Source organism: Salpingoeca rosetta, assembly GCF_000188695.1.
Source record: "Salpingoeca rosetta unplaced genomic scaffold supercont1.6, whole genome shotgun sequence".
Taxonomy (NCBI): Eukaryota; class Choanoflagellata; order Craspedida; family Salpingoecidae; genus Salpingoeca; species Salpingoeca rosetta.
The window spans coordinates 717,492-731,690 of NW_004754928.1; the positions used below are offsets into that span (position 1 = coordinate 717,492).

General features: G+C 53.7%; 2 protein-coding genes across 2 annotated transcripts; both read left to right on the forward strand.

The window, feature by feature from the left end:
* Positions 1 to 21: 21 nt before the first annotated feature.
* Positions 22 to 1,829, forward strand: PTSG_02728 (uncharacterized protein; the record flags this gene model as incomplete). Its single annotated transcript, XM_004996167.1, has 2 exons — positions 22 to 1,007; positions 1,063 to 1,829. 2 exons carry the CDS (start codon positions 22 to 24, stop codon positions 1,367 to 1,369), a joined length of 1,293 nt encoding a protein of 430 aa, XP_004996224.1. The 3' UTR covers positions 1,370 to 1,829.
* Positions 1,830 to 2,193: 364 nt separating this feature from the next.
* Positions 2,194 to 14,135, forward strand: PTSG_02729 (ADP-ribose pyrophosphatase; the record flags this gene model as incomplete). The annotated part of the gene is made up of 31 exons (XM_004996168.1): positions 2,194 to 2,201; positions 2,423 to 2,513; positions 2,814 to 2,845; positions 2,979 to 3,066; positions 3,510 to 3,747; positions 3,913 to 3,993; positions 4,386 to 4,426; positions 4,621 to 4,761; positions 4,920 to 5,004; positions 5,144 to 5,234; positions 5,370 to 5,499; positions 5,665 to 5,724; positions 6,133 to 6,178; positions 6,329 to 6,387; positions 6,493 to 6,597; positions 6,877 to 6,936; positions 7,147 to 7,382; positions 7,618 to 7,672; positions 7,931 to 8,106; positions 8,425 to 8,536; positions 8,697 to 8,804; positions 8,972 to 9,046; positions 9,330 to 9,499; positions 9,706 to 9,850; positions 10,146 to 10,271; positions 10,678 to 10,840; positions 11,032 to 11,207; positions 11,545 to 11,620; positions 11,894 to 11,962; positions 12,122 to 12,555; positions 13,013 to 14,135. 31 exons carry the CDS (start codon positions 2,194 to 2,196, stop codon positions 13,862 to 13,864), a joined length of 4,329 nt encoding a protein of 1,442 aa, XP_004996225.1. The 3' UTR covers positions 13,865 to 14,135.
* Positions 14,136 to 14,199: the final 64 nt, after the last annotated feature.

The window sequence follows — 14,199 nt, forward strand, 5'->3', positions numbered from 1 at the left end:
ACAACAACCCACTGCAACAAAATGGCGGCGGGTGTCCTCCCTCTCCTCCCACCGCTCCCACAGCTCCATCATGCTGCCGTTTTGTTGGCTGTGTTCTTCCTGGTTGTGTGCGCGTGCCGCGTCGAGGCTATCGCCACACCACCAACACCAAACAGGGCCAAGCTGGCGCAAGATGACAGCGGCGCTGTGCACGTCAACTCGAGTGACCCAGCGACCCAGCCCGTGTTCCTGAATGGCGTCAACGTCGTTTCGGAGATGCAAACGCTGCGTGGAACCGTGGTGGCACAGCAGAGCATCTTGCAGGCGTACCAGTCAACGGTTCAAGCACAGCAGAGCATGATCGCAGCACAGAACTGCACGCTTCAATCCCAGCAGAGCATGATCGCCGCTCTTCGAGGCAGGGTGTGTGAGGCGACTGCCAGCACATTTGGGCAGCTTGGCTTGTCTTCATACAAGTGGCGTGGCGGGGTTTTGGCCAACAACGGTCTCATCTATGCGGCACCTCACAACTCACCTTCCGTCCTCATCATCGATCCCAGAACCAGCACCGCTGACACAACCACAATCTCCGGACTCGGACCGGATCCAGCCAAGTGGGCGGGTGCCGTGCTGGCACACAACGGCCTCATCTACATGTTCCCATCAAACAGGGAGACGATGCTCATTATCGACCCCGACACCAATACGGCTGACACCACAAGCATCCACTCGCTTGGCTCGACGAACAGCAAGTGGCTGAGTGGTGTGGTGGCTGACAACAGCCTCATCTTCGGTATTCCATTCGCTGCGGGCTCTGTGCTGATCATTGATCCCAACACCAACACAGCCGACACCACAACATTGGCTGGGCTGTCGACCCAGGATGCCAAATGGTATGGCGGAGTGCAAGCAGACAACGGGCTGATCTACTGCATCCCATTGGCCGCATCTTCCGTCCTCATCATCAATCCAGAGTCCTTCACAATGGACCTCACAACCATCAGTGGCTTCAGTGCAAGCGCCAAGTGGTATGTATGGGGGCGTGCTTGCGCAAAATGGGCTCATCTACACCATCCCATACAGTTCCACGACCACACTCGTCATCAACCCGACCACCAACACTGCAGAAACCCTCGCCGTGCCCGATTCCGCGGGTTCAGGAAAGTGGGTCGGCGGTGTGCTGGCACCCAACGCCAACATTATCGGCATCCCACACGGCTCACCATCAGTCCTTGTCCTCGATCCAGCCACCAACGCAACCGACACAACAACCAGCACCAACTTTGGCGGATCTTCCGAGTGGTTCGATGGCGTGCTCGCTGACAATGGCCTTGTCTATGGCATTCCATACACGGCAGATGCAGTGCTCGTCATCGACCCCGGGTGCTGATCTGCCCATGCGTTCTCTCTTTTGTTGGTGACCTAAGGACCCTGCTTCTCTTCCGTTCAGCCGTTCGTGTGCGCGTTCGTTTGCTTGTTTGTTGGTCTTTTTCTGCGTGTCGTGCCGTGTGCGGATGCGCTTTCCACCCTCGTGTTGCTTTTACTTGGTGCCACGTTTGGCACGATTCTGTTGGATCGCGGTTACGGCCAACACTCCCGTCCCTCGTGTGTTCTTCCGTTCACCTTGTTTCCTTCCGCTCTTCTTGCTTCTCTCCGATCCCTCGTACTCCTTTCCGTTCCTTCCTGTTCCTTTCCGCTCCTTCCGTTCCCTGTTTTTCTCGTATTCCCTTGTGTTCTTCGTGTCCTCCTCCACTCACTGTCGCTATCCCAGCTCACGTTCTTCACTCACGTTGCTTTCCGTTGATTCACGTTCAGTCACCTCACACACATACATATCCACGGAGTTTGCCACTAACACTTGGACACTGACGACATGCAAACACAGCAGTGTCACCTCATCACCCTCGTTTTCTTCATGTCAATCAAGCAACAAGCAAGCCTGCAAGCAAGCAAAAGAAGCAAGGTTCACTCGACTTGCCTGCAAGCAACAAAGCGACTGAACTCAGTCGTTTTCTCCGGACACAATTCCCTTGGTGTTTTGCCGCACACTTCCATTTTGGTGCCGTCCTCTGTCCGACTGTGCCACCGCCCCTCCAAGCTTCCACAACACCCGCGTCTTCATCTTCCTACTTCAATCTTCTTGCAGCTCTCTGTTTCATCTGCACCCGGTTCCGTCAAGCAGCCTTGGGCGGCGATACCAACACCATGTCGACCATGGCTTGGTTCGTATTCTTGCATGAAACGGAGCCTTCCCTGACCGACATTGTCCTCTTGTCCTTAGGTCCTTTGACGAGACAATGGCTGCGTTTTCCTCGTTCAGTCACTTGTTTGCTTGTTTGCTGCAACACCAGTCATTTCCTGCCTCAGCACCTCACCTCCTCTGTATGCCCTGTGTTGCTTATCACTCTGCTTTCTGCTTCCCCCTTGTGACTGCCATCATCAGCTGCTTTGGCGGCAAGCGAGGGTCCAGGAGCATCAGACACCATCAAACCTTCCCAAGTGACGGTCAAGAGAGACAGCAGCCAATTGAAATGGTACGTGAAGGACCCCATTGGGCCAATGTCCTGATGTCACTGTGTTAGGAAAGAAGGAAAGAACATGCAGGCACGCAGGTGCAGACACAAACCACGCGCACGTACACAAACACACGCACGTACACAAACACGCGCACACACAAACACGCGTACACACATGTACGCACACAGACACACGTTGTGTGAGCATTCTTGTGAACCTTCTTTTGCTGAAATTAATGCACTTGTCACGTTCCGCGCTCTCACATCTCACCCGTGCCCAACGTGCTTACCTGCTCCTCCCATGCTCGCCCTTGGCAGACACACAAGCAGAGCGAGTCTGTCCTCGACAGGTGAGACGTTTTAACTTGTGGTGAGCTCGCCGGCAGCAGTAGATATCTATTCTGCCCTTCTTGTCGTTAGTGCAGCGCTTGCACCGCAAACTTCTCCGCTCACGCAAGCACATGCACCCTGCTCGCAATTCAGGTTCCACTTGCACGACACAACTGATCCGACGATCACAGAAACCTCTCGAGCATACGGCACTCTTCATTTCTCATCAAACGACAACAAGGTGTCTGCCTGTTTTGTTTGTGCCTCTGAGTTTGTGTGTTTGTGTGTGTTGTGTTGTGTTGAGTGATTGTGGTTGTGTTGTGTGTTGTGTTGAGTGATTGTGGTTGTGTTGAGTGTTGTGTGTGTGTGTGTGTGTGTGTGTGTGTGTGTGTGTGTGTGTGTGTGTGTGTGTGTGTGTGTGTGTGTGTGTGTGTGTGTGTGTGTGTGTGTGGGTGTGGGTGGGTGGGTGTGATTGTGTTGTGTATTGTGTTGAGTGATTGTGATTGTGGTTGTGTTGTGTGCATGTGCATGTGCCAGCCTATTGCGAATCCGTCCGCGTGTTGTGTTCGACCACCCTTCATGTTCTTCCTTTCCCAAGGCCATCACAGACATGTGCGCGCTGGTTCACCTCTCTCCCTCGTCCTTCCTCTTCACTTGGTCCCACATTTCCGTGAACACCAACAGGCACCCTTCCTCTGCCTCTCCAAGGATGATTCGCCGACGGATGCCCTTGAGTTTGTTGAGGCGATGATGAATGCTGGTGCTCAGCACCGCTTCGTCAAGCCAAACCTGGTTCTGAGCGTTACAGGGGGTGCAACCTCCTTCGCGCTGTCGCGTCACCTGGAAGAAGCGCTGACCAAAGGCATTTCAAACGTCGTGCGCCGCACAAACGCTTGGGTTGTCACCGGTGGAACACACACAGGTCAGCCAGCTGCTGCAAAGTTGTGTTGTGCTGTGTGTCGTGTTTCGTATGCTGATTTGCGTCCCATACGTGCACTCATGCATGACGTTGAGCGTGTGCGCTCTATGCGACCGAGCGCCTGCGTGGAGCTTACCCGATTGCTTGCCAACCCTTCAAATGACGCAGGTGTAATGCGGCTCACTGGCTCCATCATGGACAGCCTCTACAAGAGCCAGAAGAACATTGCATCCCCCACCATCGGGATCGGTGCGTGTGTACATGCGTGTGTATGTGCACGTGTGCTTTTTGTTTTGTGTATGTGTGTGTGTGTGTGTGTGTGTGTGTGTGTGTGTGTGTGTGTGTGTGTGTGTGTGTGTGTGTGTGTGTGTGTGTGTGTGGGTGTGGGTGTGTGGGTGTGTGGGTGTGGGTGCGTGCGTGCGTGCGTGCGTGCGTGTATATGTACACGTGTGCTTTTTGTGTGTGTGTGTGCGTGTGTGTGTGTGTGTGTGTGTGTGTGTGTGTGTGTGTGTGTGCGTGTGTGTGGAGAGGTGCATAATGTGCTAATGTGTGTGCATGCATGCATAGATCTCTTTCCTTCTCACTTTCCTCACCTTGGCTTAACGTCTCCAATCGTCCGCCTCGACTTGTTATTCTTGCAGCCACACTCGGAGTGCTGGCACAGCAAGAGGCGCTGCTGAAGGTGGGTGGCCATGGCTCTGTTAACCTATTTGTTGAAGCATCGGCATGTGTGCGTGCTGCCAAAGCAAGCCATATTCCCTGACCGCTTGCCTTTTTGCCCAACCGCCACTACTGTCCTCTCACATCTGCTTGTTTGTTGTACTTATCCTGTTGCACGCCCGCATGCTCGCATGGACTGGTTCGTTTTGCACACAGGGCGCTACTGTCAACCACGACCTTGCTGGAAAGTCAAAGGGTGTCAACTTGGATCCGAATCACACTTGCTTCCTCCTCGTTGACGATGGCTCGCGCGGCAAGTTTGGTGTTGAAATCCCCTTCCGCGCCAAGTTGGAAAAGGTACCGCGTCAGAATCATACCTGCACATCTGGGCTTGCACACGTAGACACGTGCTTTGTCGTCGATCTCCTGGGTGTTCCGGATTCATGGCAATGTAATGCAATGCCCTCAACTTGATGAGTCAATCACACTCTTACCCTCCTCATGTGTGGTTGCAGGCCATCTTCGACAAGTGTCAGGCATCCATAATATCCATCGTGATTCAAGGGGGCGTCGGCACGCTGGACACCGCATTCAACGCCGGTGAGGAACGCGCTGGTGTGCCCCTGACGCGAGAGCTTGCAATACACCTCTTCCTTCTCCCCTCTCCCCTTGCCCTTGTTGAATGCCCAACGCCTCAGCTTATCATCGTGCGTGGCGTGACGTGACGATACACCCGCAGTCAAGGAACGCACGCCGCTTGTTGTTGTGAATCATTCTGGGGGAGCCGCAGACGTGATCGCATACGCCTACTACCTCTTCCACGGCGAAGGGTGATGACGGAGTTTTGCAATGCACCCTGCTTTTGTTGCACGTGTTGTATAGAAGTGCTCTGTCTGCTGTACGCCCTTTCATTTTCCTGCGCTCACGTTTTATCCTGGGGCTGTGCTCCTTTCTCCCGCGTGCAGCTCTGAGCACTCCTCTCTCAGCGGCAAGGCATTGGTGGGTCTTGTGAAGAAGGCGTTCAAGCCAAAAACTCAAGCGGACCTGAACAAGATACTCCAGCGCGTCTTCGACTGCGTGCTTGACCGCAAAGCTGTGCGTGATCTTGTCCTTCGCATTGCTTCGCCTGCATGCTTGCATGCAGGTGTTTACACTCCCAAGCCAGCAGCTACCCAAGCGAGCCAGCAAGCAATGCTGTCGCGACTTGCACCTGCTCATTCAACTCTCTTGGCTGTGATGCCTCCTGTGAACCTGTTGCAGGTGTTTGTGTTTGATCTGCACCAAGGCGGCCCAGAGGAGTTTGAGAACCAGATCTTCGAGGTTTGTCGTGGCGTTCATGGATAGGCGGGATGACTGTGCGCGAGTGGGAGAGGGAGGGAACTGCGAAGACAATGGAGTTAAGTGTACGTGAACAATGGCACCACATTCCCGCCTTGTTGTTGATGTGCAGCTTCATAGCTCTACCTCGAGACTGACACCAACTCACTTCACCCACACCTTGTGACATACTCTCACTCATGCGCACACTCTGTCACGTCGACTGGCTCCCTTTCCCTTTCCGTCTTCATTACTTTCCCGCGCACTCTTTCGCTTCACTCACTCACTCACTCACTCACTCACACACGCACTCACTCACTCACTCACTCACGTACTCGCACACAAACACGCTCACTCGCACACAAACACGCTCACACACACAAACACACATTGTCGTACCGCACGTGTCAGGCCATCATTTCCACAAATCCCAGTCTCAAAACAACGCTTACCACAGGTGATGTGATCTGATCATTGCACAGTGTTCTCATTGTTCTAAACACGCTTGAGTTTTGCTGCCTTACTTGCTTGGTCGGCAGTTCCAGTTGCTCTCAAGTTAACACACTGCCAACTCTTGAACTTGACTTACTTGCACTTCCAACGACAGCTATGCTGTTTGACCGAATGGACGTCGTGACGCGTCGCCTTAACGAGCAGCACGTCACCGTGAGTCAAACGCAGACGTGCTCCGCTCTTGCGTGTTTGTCGTGGCAGTGACTGCTGTTGAGCTCAAGCATGAACTGATGGTGTGGTGTCTGTGCGTGCTTGCAGGAAGAGGAAACAAAAGTGCTCTCGGAACTGCTCAGAACAGCGCTGTCGAGCAACAAGCCCGAATTTGCCAAGCTCCTCCTCAATGCCGGCGCATCTGTCACAAATGTAAATTACACATGTGTGTGTGAAAGTGTGTGTGTGTGAGAGAGTGTGTGTGAGTGAATGAGTGAGTGTGTGTGTGTGTGTGTGTGTGTGTGTGTCAGTGTGTGTCAGTGTGTGTCAGTGCACATATGTGCGCGGAGGTAGGAGTCAGTGTATGTATCTGTGCGAGGAGGTGTGCGTCAATGCATTTGTGTGTGCGCACTTCACACGCATCATAAGCGGTTCACATGCGACGGTGTCATCACCAAACACTCGCTTTCTCCCTCCCCGATGGGGCTGCAGGTAAACCCCAAGAAATCGCCAGTGGCTGGCTTCCTCAAGGCCATTGAAGAACTTTACGAGGTGCGTACAAGCTTGGCGTCTGAACATACGCACAACACAGATGCTGTTGAGCACGCGTGCGCGCGGGTACACGGCTGACAGCACCCTAGCACCCACACAGTGATTGAGCCCCCTGATCCAAGCCACTTATTTCTTTATTTAACACGCTCACTCATCTGCAACACACGGCATGCGTTACTTGCTTGCATTGCTGCTTGCGGTGGGTTGCAGGAAGAAGCCGAGCACAACTCGGAAACGCACTTGGTGCGGCTGGTGCAACTGTCGTACACAAACACGCGCGGCCGGGCACTGTCCTGCCTGAGCATTCTTGGACTCGTTGACGATGCTGAAGAGCGCTCAAACGACGGCGAGTACAATGTTGCTCGCATGAGCGAAATCTTGTGGTCCCTCGTTGGCTACAGTGATGAGGATCTCAAGGCCGAAGTGACTTCACATCTCGCCATCAAGTACGTGTCTGTATGAGTGCGTGTGAGTGCGTAAGTGTGCGTGTGGGAGCTCGAACTTTTTCGTGTTTGTTTATTTGCTTGATATGATTGTCTCTCTTGCTGTGCGTGTTCTTCTTGCATTCCTCCTGCATTGATTCCGTTGCGCGCTTCATGATAACCGTATCAATTTGACCACCACCAGTTCATTGCGCTGCATTCACGCAAGACACTCGCTATGCATGTCCGATGAACACAGGGGCATCATTCACGAGGAGGCTGTCAGGGAGAAGCTTGCACTCAACCTGCTATTTGTACGTGAGGAAAAAGATGGGATGAGCTAGGCTGTGCAACAACACTTGGTTTTGCACCCTGGGACTCGCCAAGGCGACCTTACTCTGGCTACACTGCGTGGTTGAGTGGTTTGCCCGCTCACGCACTCAGTGACTCACGCACTCAGTGACTCGCACACTCAGTGACTCAACCATTCACCTATTTACCTGCCCACATGCTCACCACCTCACTCGCACACGAACACACTCCCTCTCCCTTGCCTATCCCTACCATTGCAGCTGTGGGCCGTCTGTCTGGACCGGTTTGACCTTGCCCGCACGCTTTGGCTGCGCATTGACCGGCCCGTCATGAAGGCGTTGGTCGCCAGCCGCATCCTCGCTGCCATGAGCGCACATGCTGCTCTTTCCGGCACGTACTTGGCAGAGGAACGCAAGATCATGACCGCCGACTCGAGGTGTGTGTCTGAGTGTGTGTGTGCGTGTGTGTGTGTGTGTGTGTGTGTGTGTGTGTGTTTGTGTATGTGTGTATTTGTGTGTTTGTGTGTATGTGTGTGTTTGTGTGTTTGTGTGTGTGTGTGTGTGCGTGTGCGTGTGTGCATGCATGTGCTTGTGTGTTTGTGTATATGTGTGTTTGTGGGTGCGTGTGCGTGTGTGTGCGTGCATGTGTGTATGTTGAAACGCACACATGCACACACACACACGCACGCTCACTCACGCTCACTCACGCACTCACGCACTCACTCACGCACTCACTCCCTCACGTTCCACACCAGGCGCTTTGAGGACCTTGCTGTTGGAGTGCTGGACCAGGGCTTTAACGACGACACGGACAAGACTGAGAAGATTCTGAAACCAGACGACGATGAAGGCACCAGCCCCGTACACGTGCGTTTTGCTCCTCAGTATGTACTTTGTACCTCAAACACATGCTGGGTCTTTGTTGTTGCTGCTACTGCTGTTGCTGTTACATGGCCAACTGCCAGTCTTCTCTTGGGTGCATGCGTTCATGTGGTTGTGACGGCTTTGTTTGCGGGTTTCATGTCAGGTGGCATACGTGGTCAGCTCGCTTCGCTTCCTGGCGCACCCGGCAACCCAAAAGCTTCTTCAGCGCGAATGGACGGGCAACATCGGCAAGAGTCTTCCTTTCTTTGCGGTGCGTGTTCGAGTGAGGCTGTCTGCACGCTTGATTTGCAACGTTTATCATTTGCACCGTGTATCATTTGCAACGTGCACGGTCCTGAGCATGCTTCTCTTGCAACACTGTGTTCCCTCATCTAATGCCCCGCGCGCTGTTGTATGCCGCGATCGCGTTCCTCTCAGGTGGCGTTGGGGCTGCTCGTGCCGTGCAGTGTGCCACTGTACCTCTACATTTTCCAACCACCCGCTGACATTCAGGTACAACTTTTGTTGAAGAGAGATCGTGTGTGTGTGTGTGTGTGTGTGTGTGTATGTGTGTCTCTGCGTGTGTGTGTCTGTGTGTGTGTCTGCGTGTGTATGTGACAGACAGGGGAGCGATAAACACACACATACACATACGCGCGCACACATACGCACATATACACAAACGCACACATACGCACGCATACACAAACGCACATATACAAATACGCACACATACACACATGCATATGCACACACACGCGCAGTCGCTCATCCTTGTGCTTTGCTCACGTATTAGGAAAAGGGGGCAGAGAGGACTGATGACAAAGACGGAATTCTCAATGACAGCCGCTTCGACAAGTTTATGCGCGAAGGCGCGCGCGTGGCCGATACTGCCAAGAAGGCGGTGAAACGACCCATTTCCCTGGGCAGCTTCGTGTACCGCTTCTACATGGCCCCATCTACCAGGTGCCCTCACGATATCCATTGCCGTTCATGTCGCATGCTGCTACATGTAATGTTCTGGTGTGTAATGGCTTCGCCTGTGTGTCGTTTGTCTGGCAACCGGCAGATGTCACTCGTTAACGCGAGCCTCAGCTGTGCTTCATGCAGTGTTCATGACTTCCGCACAACTCATTCACGACTGACCCCTGCTGTTTGCTGTTGCGCCGCAGTTTTGTCTCTGATGCGCTGTCGCACATTGCGCTGTGCCTGCTCTTCTCCTTCTATGTGATGGACGAGATTGCCACGAGCATCACCGCTGTTGATGGCGTGCTGATAGCCTGGTTCCTTGCATTCGTGTGCGAGGAGATTCGTCAGGTAAGCGCGCCACATGTTTGTTTACACGAAAGCCACAGACATGTTGTTTGGTTTGCTCGTTCATGTCTCTGTGTGTATGTGTGTGTGCTTGTGCTTGTTGTGTTGTGTTGTGTGTGTGTTTGTGTTTGTTGTGTTGTGTGTGTTTGTGTTTGTTGCGTTATGTGTGTTTGTGTTTGTTGTGTTGTGTGTGTTTGTGTTTGTTGCGTTGTGTGTGTGTGTGTGTGTTGTGCGCGCGCGCTGAAGAGTTCACGAGAATCACGCATCTCCAATATATTCTTCACACTCTTGTGTTTAGATGTACGACTATGGGATACGCAACTATGTTTCCATCCTCTGGAACCAGCTGGACTTGACCTTGCTTGGCCTGTACATCTCCGGGCTCGTTGTTCGTGTCGTTAACCTCGATGACATCTCCCTACAAGTGAGCATCTGTTGGCTATTAATGCAAGCTCTTGTGTGTGTGTGTGTGTGTGTGTGTGTGTGTGTGTGTGTGTGTGTGTGTGTGTGGATATGGCAGGTCGTCTGAGTGCTGTGTCTAGATATTTGACACCATTGGCAAATTCCCTGCCTCGTGGGGACTGTGCCAATGCTGTCGGTTTTGTGCTCGCTGGTGCGCAGCGCACACACAACCTGTTTGTTATTCTACTCTTTCACCGTCACTCACATTTCACATGCATACACACACACACACACTTTAACATACAAACACACTCACACACTTTCTCTCACACCCGCACAATCTCACGCACACACACTTTCTCTCACACTCACACACTCACACTCATTCTGATATGTCGGATGCTTGTTCCTTTTTTCTCTGACAACAGCTTGCAAGCCGTGGTATCCACACGTTTGTGGCGGTTGCCCTTTGGGTGCGCCTCATGCGCTACTATGCCGTCAGCGCCACGCTGGGCCCGAAACTCATCATGATTGCAGAGATGACGAAGGACATCCTCGCGTTTGTCTGTTTCCTCGTCGTGTTCATTCTGGGTTGGTCATCACTGCATACCGTGCGTGTGTTCTGGACACTACGATCTGAAGGGAGCGTGGCATGTCCCTAACGTGTTGCCAACTGCCGAGTGCTGTCCCTCTCTTCGCTTCAGGCGTAGTTTCGGTATGGCTTCTCACAACACGTCAAATTATGTTGCGCGGCATTGCACATGTACGCTGTTCGTTGTCAGCATACGGCGTGGCAGCACAGGCACTGCTGTTTCCTGCGGTCCCCTTTTCTGCAGAGAAGGTTATCAACGTGCTGTATCGCCCATACTTTCAAATGTATGGCGAGCTTGATCTGGAAGGCCTGCAAGCAGACTCGGGCTGTATGGGCGATTTGGCATTTTCTCAGTGTCCCCGTGAGGTGTGTGTGCTTTTTTGTGTGCTTTTGTATGTATGTGTGTGTGTGCGTGCCTGTGTGTGTCTGTGCTTTTGTGTGTATATGCGTATGTGTGGTGTGTGTATTTGTGTATGTGTGCGGTGTGTGTGTGTGCTTTTGTGTTCGTACGTGAGTGTGCGTATGTGTGTGTGTGCATGTGTGTCGTGCTTGTCGTCGGCGTGTATTGCAATTTGCCTTCTTGCTTGTATTGTGCTCACTCTGGGCGTTTGTCAGCCCCCTCCCTCCATGCTGATACACCTGCCTAGCTGCCCATCCGCTCCCCTGTCGCCTAACACACGATCATCTCCTTCAACCCCAACAGGAAGTGCGCCTCCTTCCTGTGTTCTTCGCCGTGTACATGCTCATCGCCAACATCCTTCTCATCAATTTGCTCATTGGTGAGAGATATGCACATCATGTCTGTCACTGCGTCGCCAACGTACATCCTGACCTGGACCGCAACTCACCTGTGCAGTTCAATACACTTGCAGTCTTCACCACACACGTGCATGTAGTGTACATGTGCACACACGCGCGCACGCCCTCACGTAATGTACAAACACGCACGCTCACTTGACTCACACCCGACTACAATGCCTCACACACCCCTCCAAACGCGTGCGCGCATACCGCACGCTCACCAACTTGCTTTCTTCTTTGCCGTTGTGCAGCCATGTTCAATGACACGTACGCCAGAGTGAAGGAAGAGGCGGAGACGCTGTGGCGCAAACAGAACTACGGTTGGTCGCCCTTCGTCTGTTGGATGCTGTGCGTGACTGTGCACGGTGCACCATGTCGGGTTTTGTCTCATTGCACAAAAGGTGAACTCCATGCACGCCTTCTGTGCCCTACTCACGTCCTCCCATTCTCTGCCCGTTTGTATGACCTCGCGGTTGCAGAACTGCTGGACGAGTACCGGCACAAGCCGCTGCTGCCGGCCCCGCTGAGTCTGATCGCCTATGTGGTGCGCCTTGCTCTGTGGGCCGGAAAGCACGTGCACAAATGCACCTCTTGCTGTGGCCCCACAGAAACCACTGTCGTTGTGCAGCCCAAACGCAACGAATTTGAGGCCACGTGTGCGGAGCGGCATGTGGAACAGACCGACAAGCAGGCCCGAGAGGCGATCCAGACATGCGTTCTGGACACGAACCGGCGTGTTGCCGGCGTGCAGGACGGCATCCACGCGATCCTGGACCGCTTGGCGGCGTTTCAGGCGGTGCACGAGCGACATATGACACACCTGCGAAATGCCACCGGCCCCAACCACAACGAGCCTGATTTGGGCTTGTCACGCTCGAACAGCGTTTCCTCCCTTCAAGACACCCCGTCCACTGTACGTTTCGACGGCACGTTGCTTGTTCTTTTCATCACATGCAACGCACACTTGCGCGCACACGCACACTTGCGCACACACGTTCACACAAATGCACATAAGCGCAATACATACACTCACGCCCATACCCACACACAGAACGCACACAACGACACACAGACACACGCACACACACACATACACACATACACACACGCACAAACGCACAAACGCACAAACGCACAAACGCAAACGCACAAACGCAAACGCAAACGCACTCACTCAAACACACACGCAAACGCACTCACACACAATACAACGCACAGCGTACATTCATTGACGATGTACCACAAGCGCATCTATATACACCGGCAAACGTACCTGTGTGTCACAACATAGCTCTTGCATACTTGTCCACGATCTCTCACCATCTTGCCGTCCTTCTGCTCGTTGTCGGTTGTGTCCCCTGTGGCAACAGAACAAGCGCTTCGGGCCGCCGCCTCCTGTGTTTATTCCCAGTCGCAAATACCCGGTTGCTGATGATGATGTGACACGCTGCTCCGTCGACCTCGATTGCGTGCCATGGATTCATGTCTTCCCCGATTATTCGCCAGTCGAGTACACGCATTCGTCCGTGCTGCTGAACCCTAATTGGGCAGACCCAACGGATCCGAAGGGGATTGGCTTCAACGAGAAGATGAACGGCGTGGACCGCACCTCGTGTGGAGGGGAGTACGAGGTTGACCGGCTGACGGGCCGACCCAGACACCCACGCGGACGCACGGGCATGACCGGGCGCGGCCTGCTTGGCAAGTGGGGCGTGAACCAGGCCGGGGACACGGTGGTGACGCGGTGGCGGCGCGCTTGCGACGGCAGCATCATGGAGCGCGACGGCAAGCGCGTGCTGGAGTTCCTTGCCATCCGCCGCCCAGACAATGGCATGTGGGCCATCCCTGGCGGCTTCGTGGACAATGGAGAGGAGGTGATCGAGACACTGGGCCGCAAGTTTCTGGAAGAGACCATGGACAAGGCCACGACGGAGCTGACAGATGACGAGCGCCACGCGGTGCAGCAGCTGCTCTCTGGTGGCGTGCCTGTGGCGCGCATCTACAGCGAGGACGAACGCAACACGGATAACGCATGGGTCGAGACCACCTGCATCAACTTCCACGACGCGACGGGCCACCTCTCGTCCAAGCTGGAATTCAAGCGCAGTGATGAAAATCTGCTAAACGTGGCATGGCTGCCCGTCTTGGAGCAGCTGGGCCTCTTTGCGTCCCACAGCGAGCTTCTCCGTCGAGTCGCTCGTCACCACGATGCCTACTTCTGAACGCCGCCGCACCTTCACGCACTCTTGCACCGACAGCGTGTAGTGGGCCTGTGTATTACTGCCCGTGCCTGTGCCTGTGCCTGTGTCTGCTTCGTTCTGCTTTCCCTCTTTTTGCATCTTCTTCGTTCCTTGACGTTACACGAACACCCATCCAAGTGTCCCTCCCTTTCTTTCTTCCCGTTCACACCAACAAGATGTGGGCATGCGATGTCACGCTCTGCTACCCAACATTGCGCTTCTGTTTCCATCCTAATGAAGTCCACGTAGAATCACGATGTGTGTGTGTATGTGCGTTTGTGTACTGAGGTGGGGGCTTGATGAACAGAATCACACGT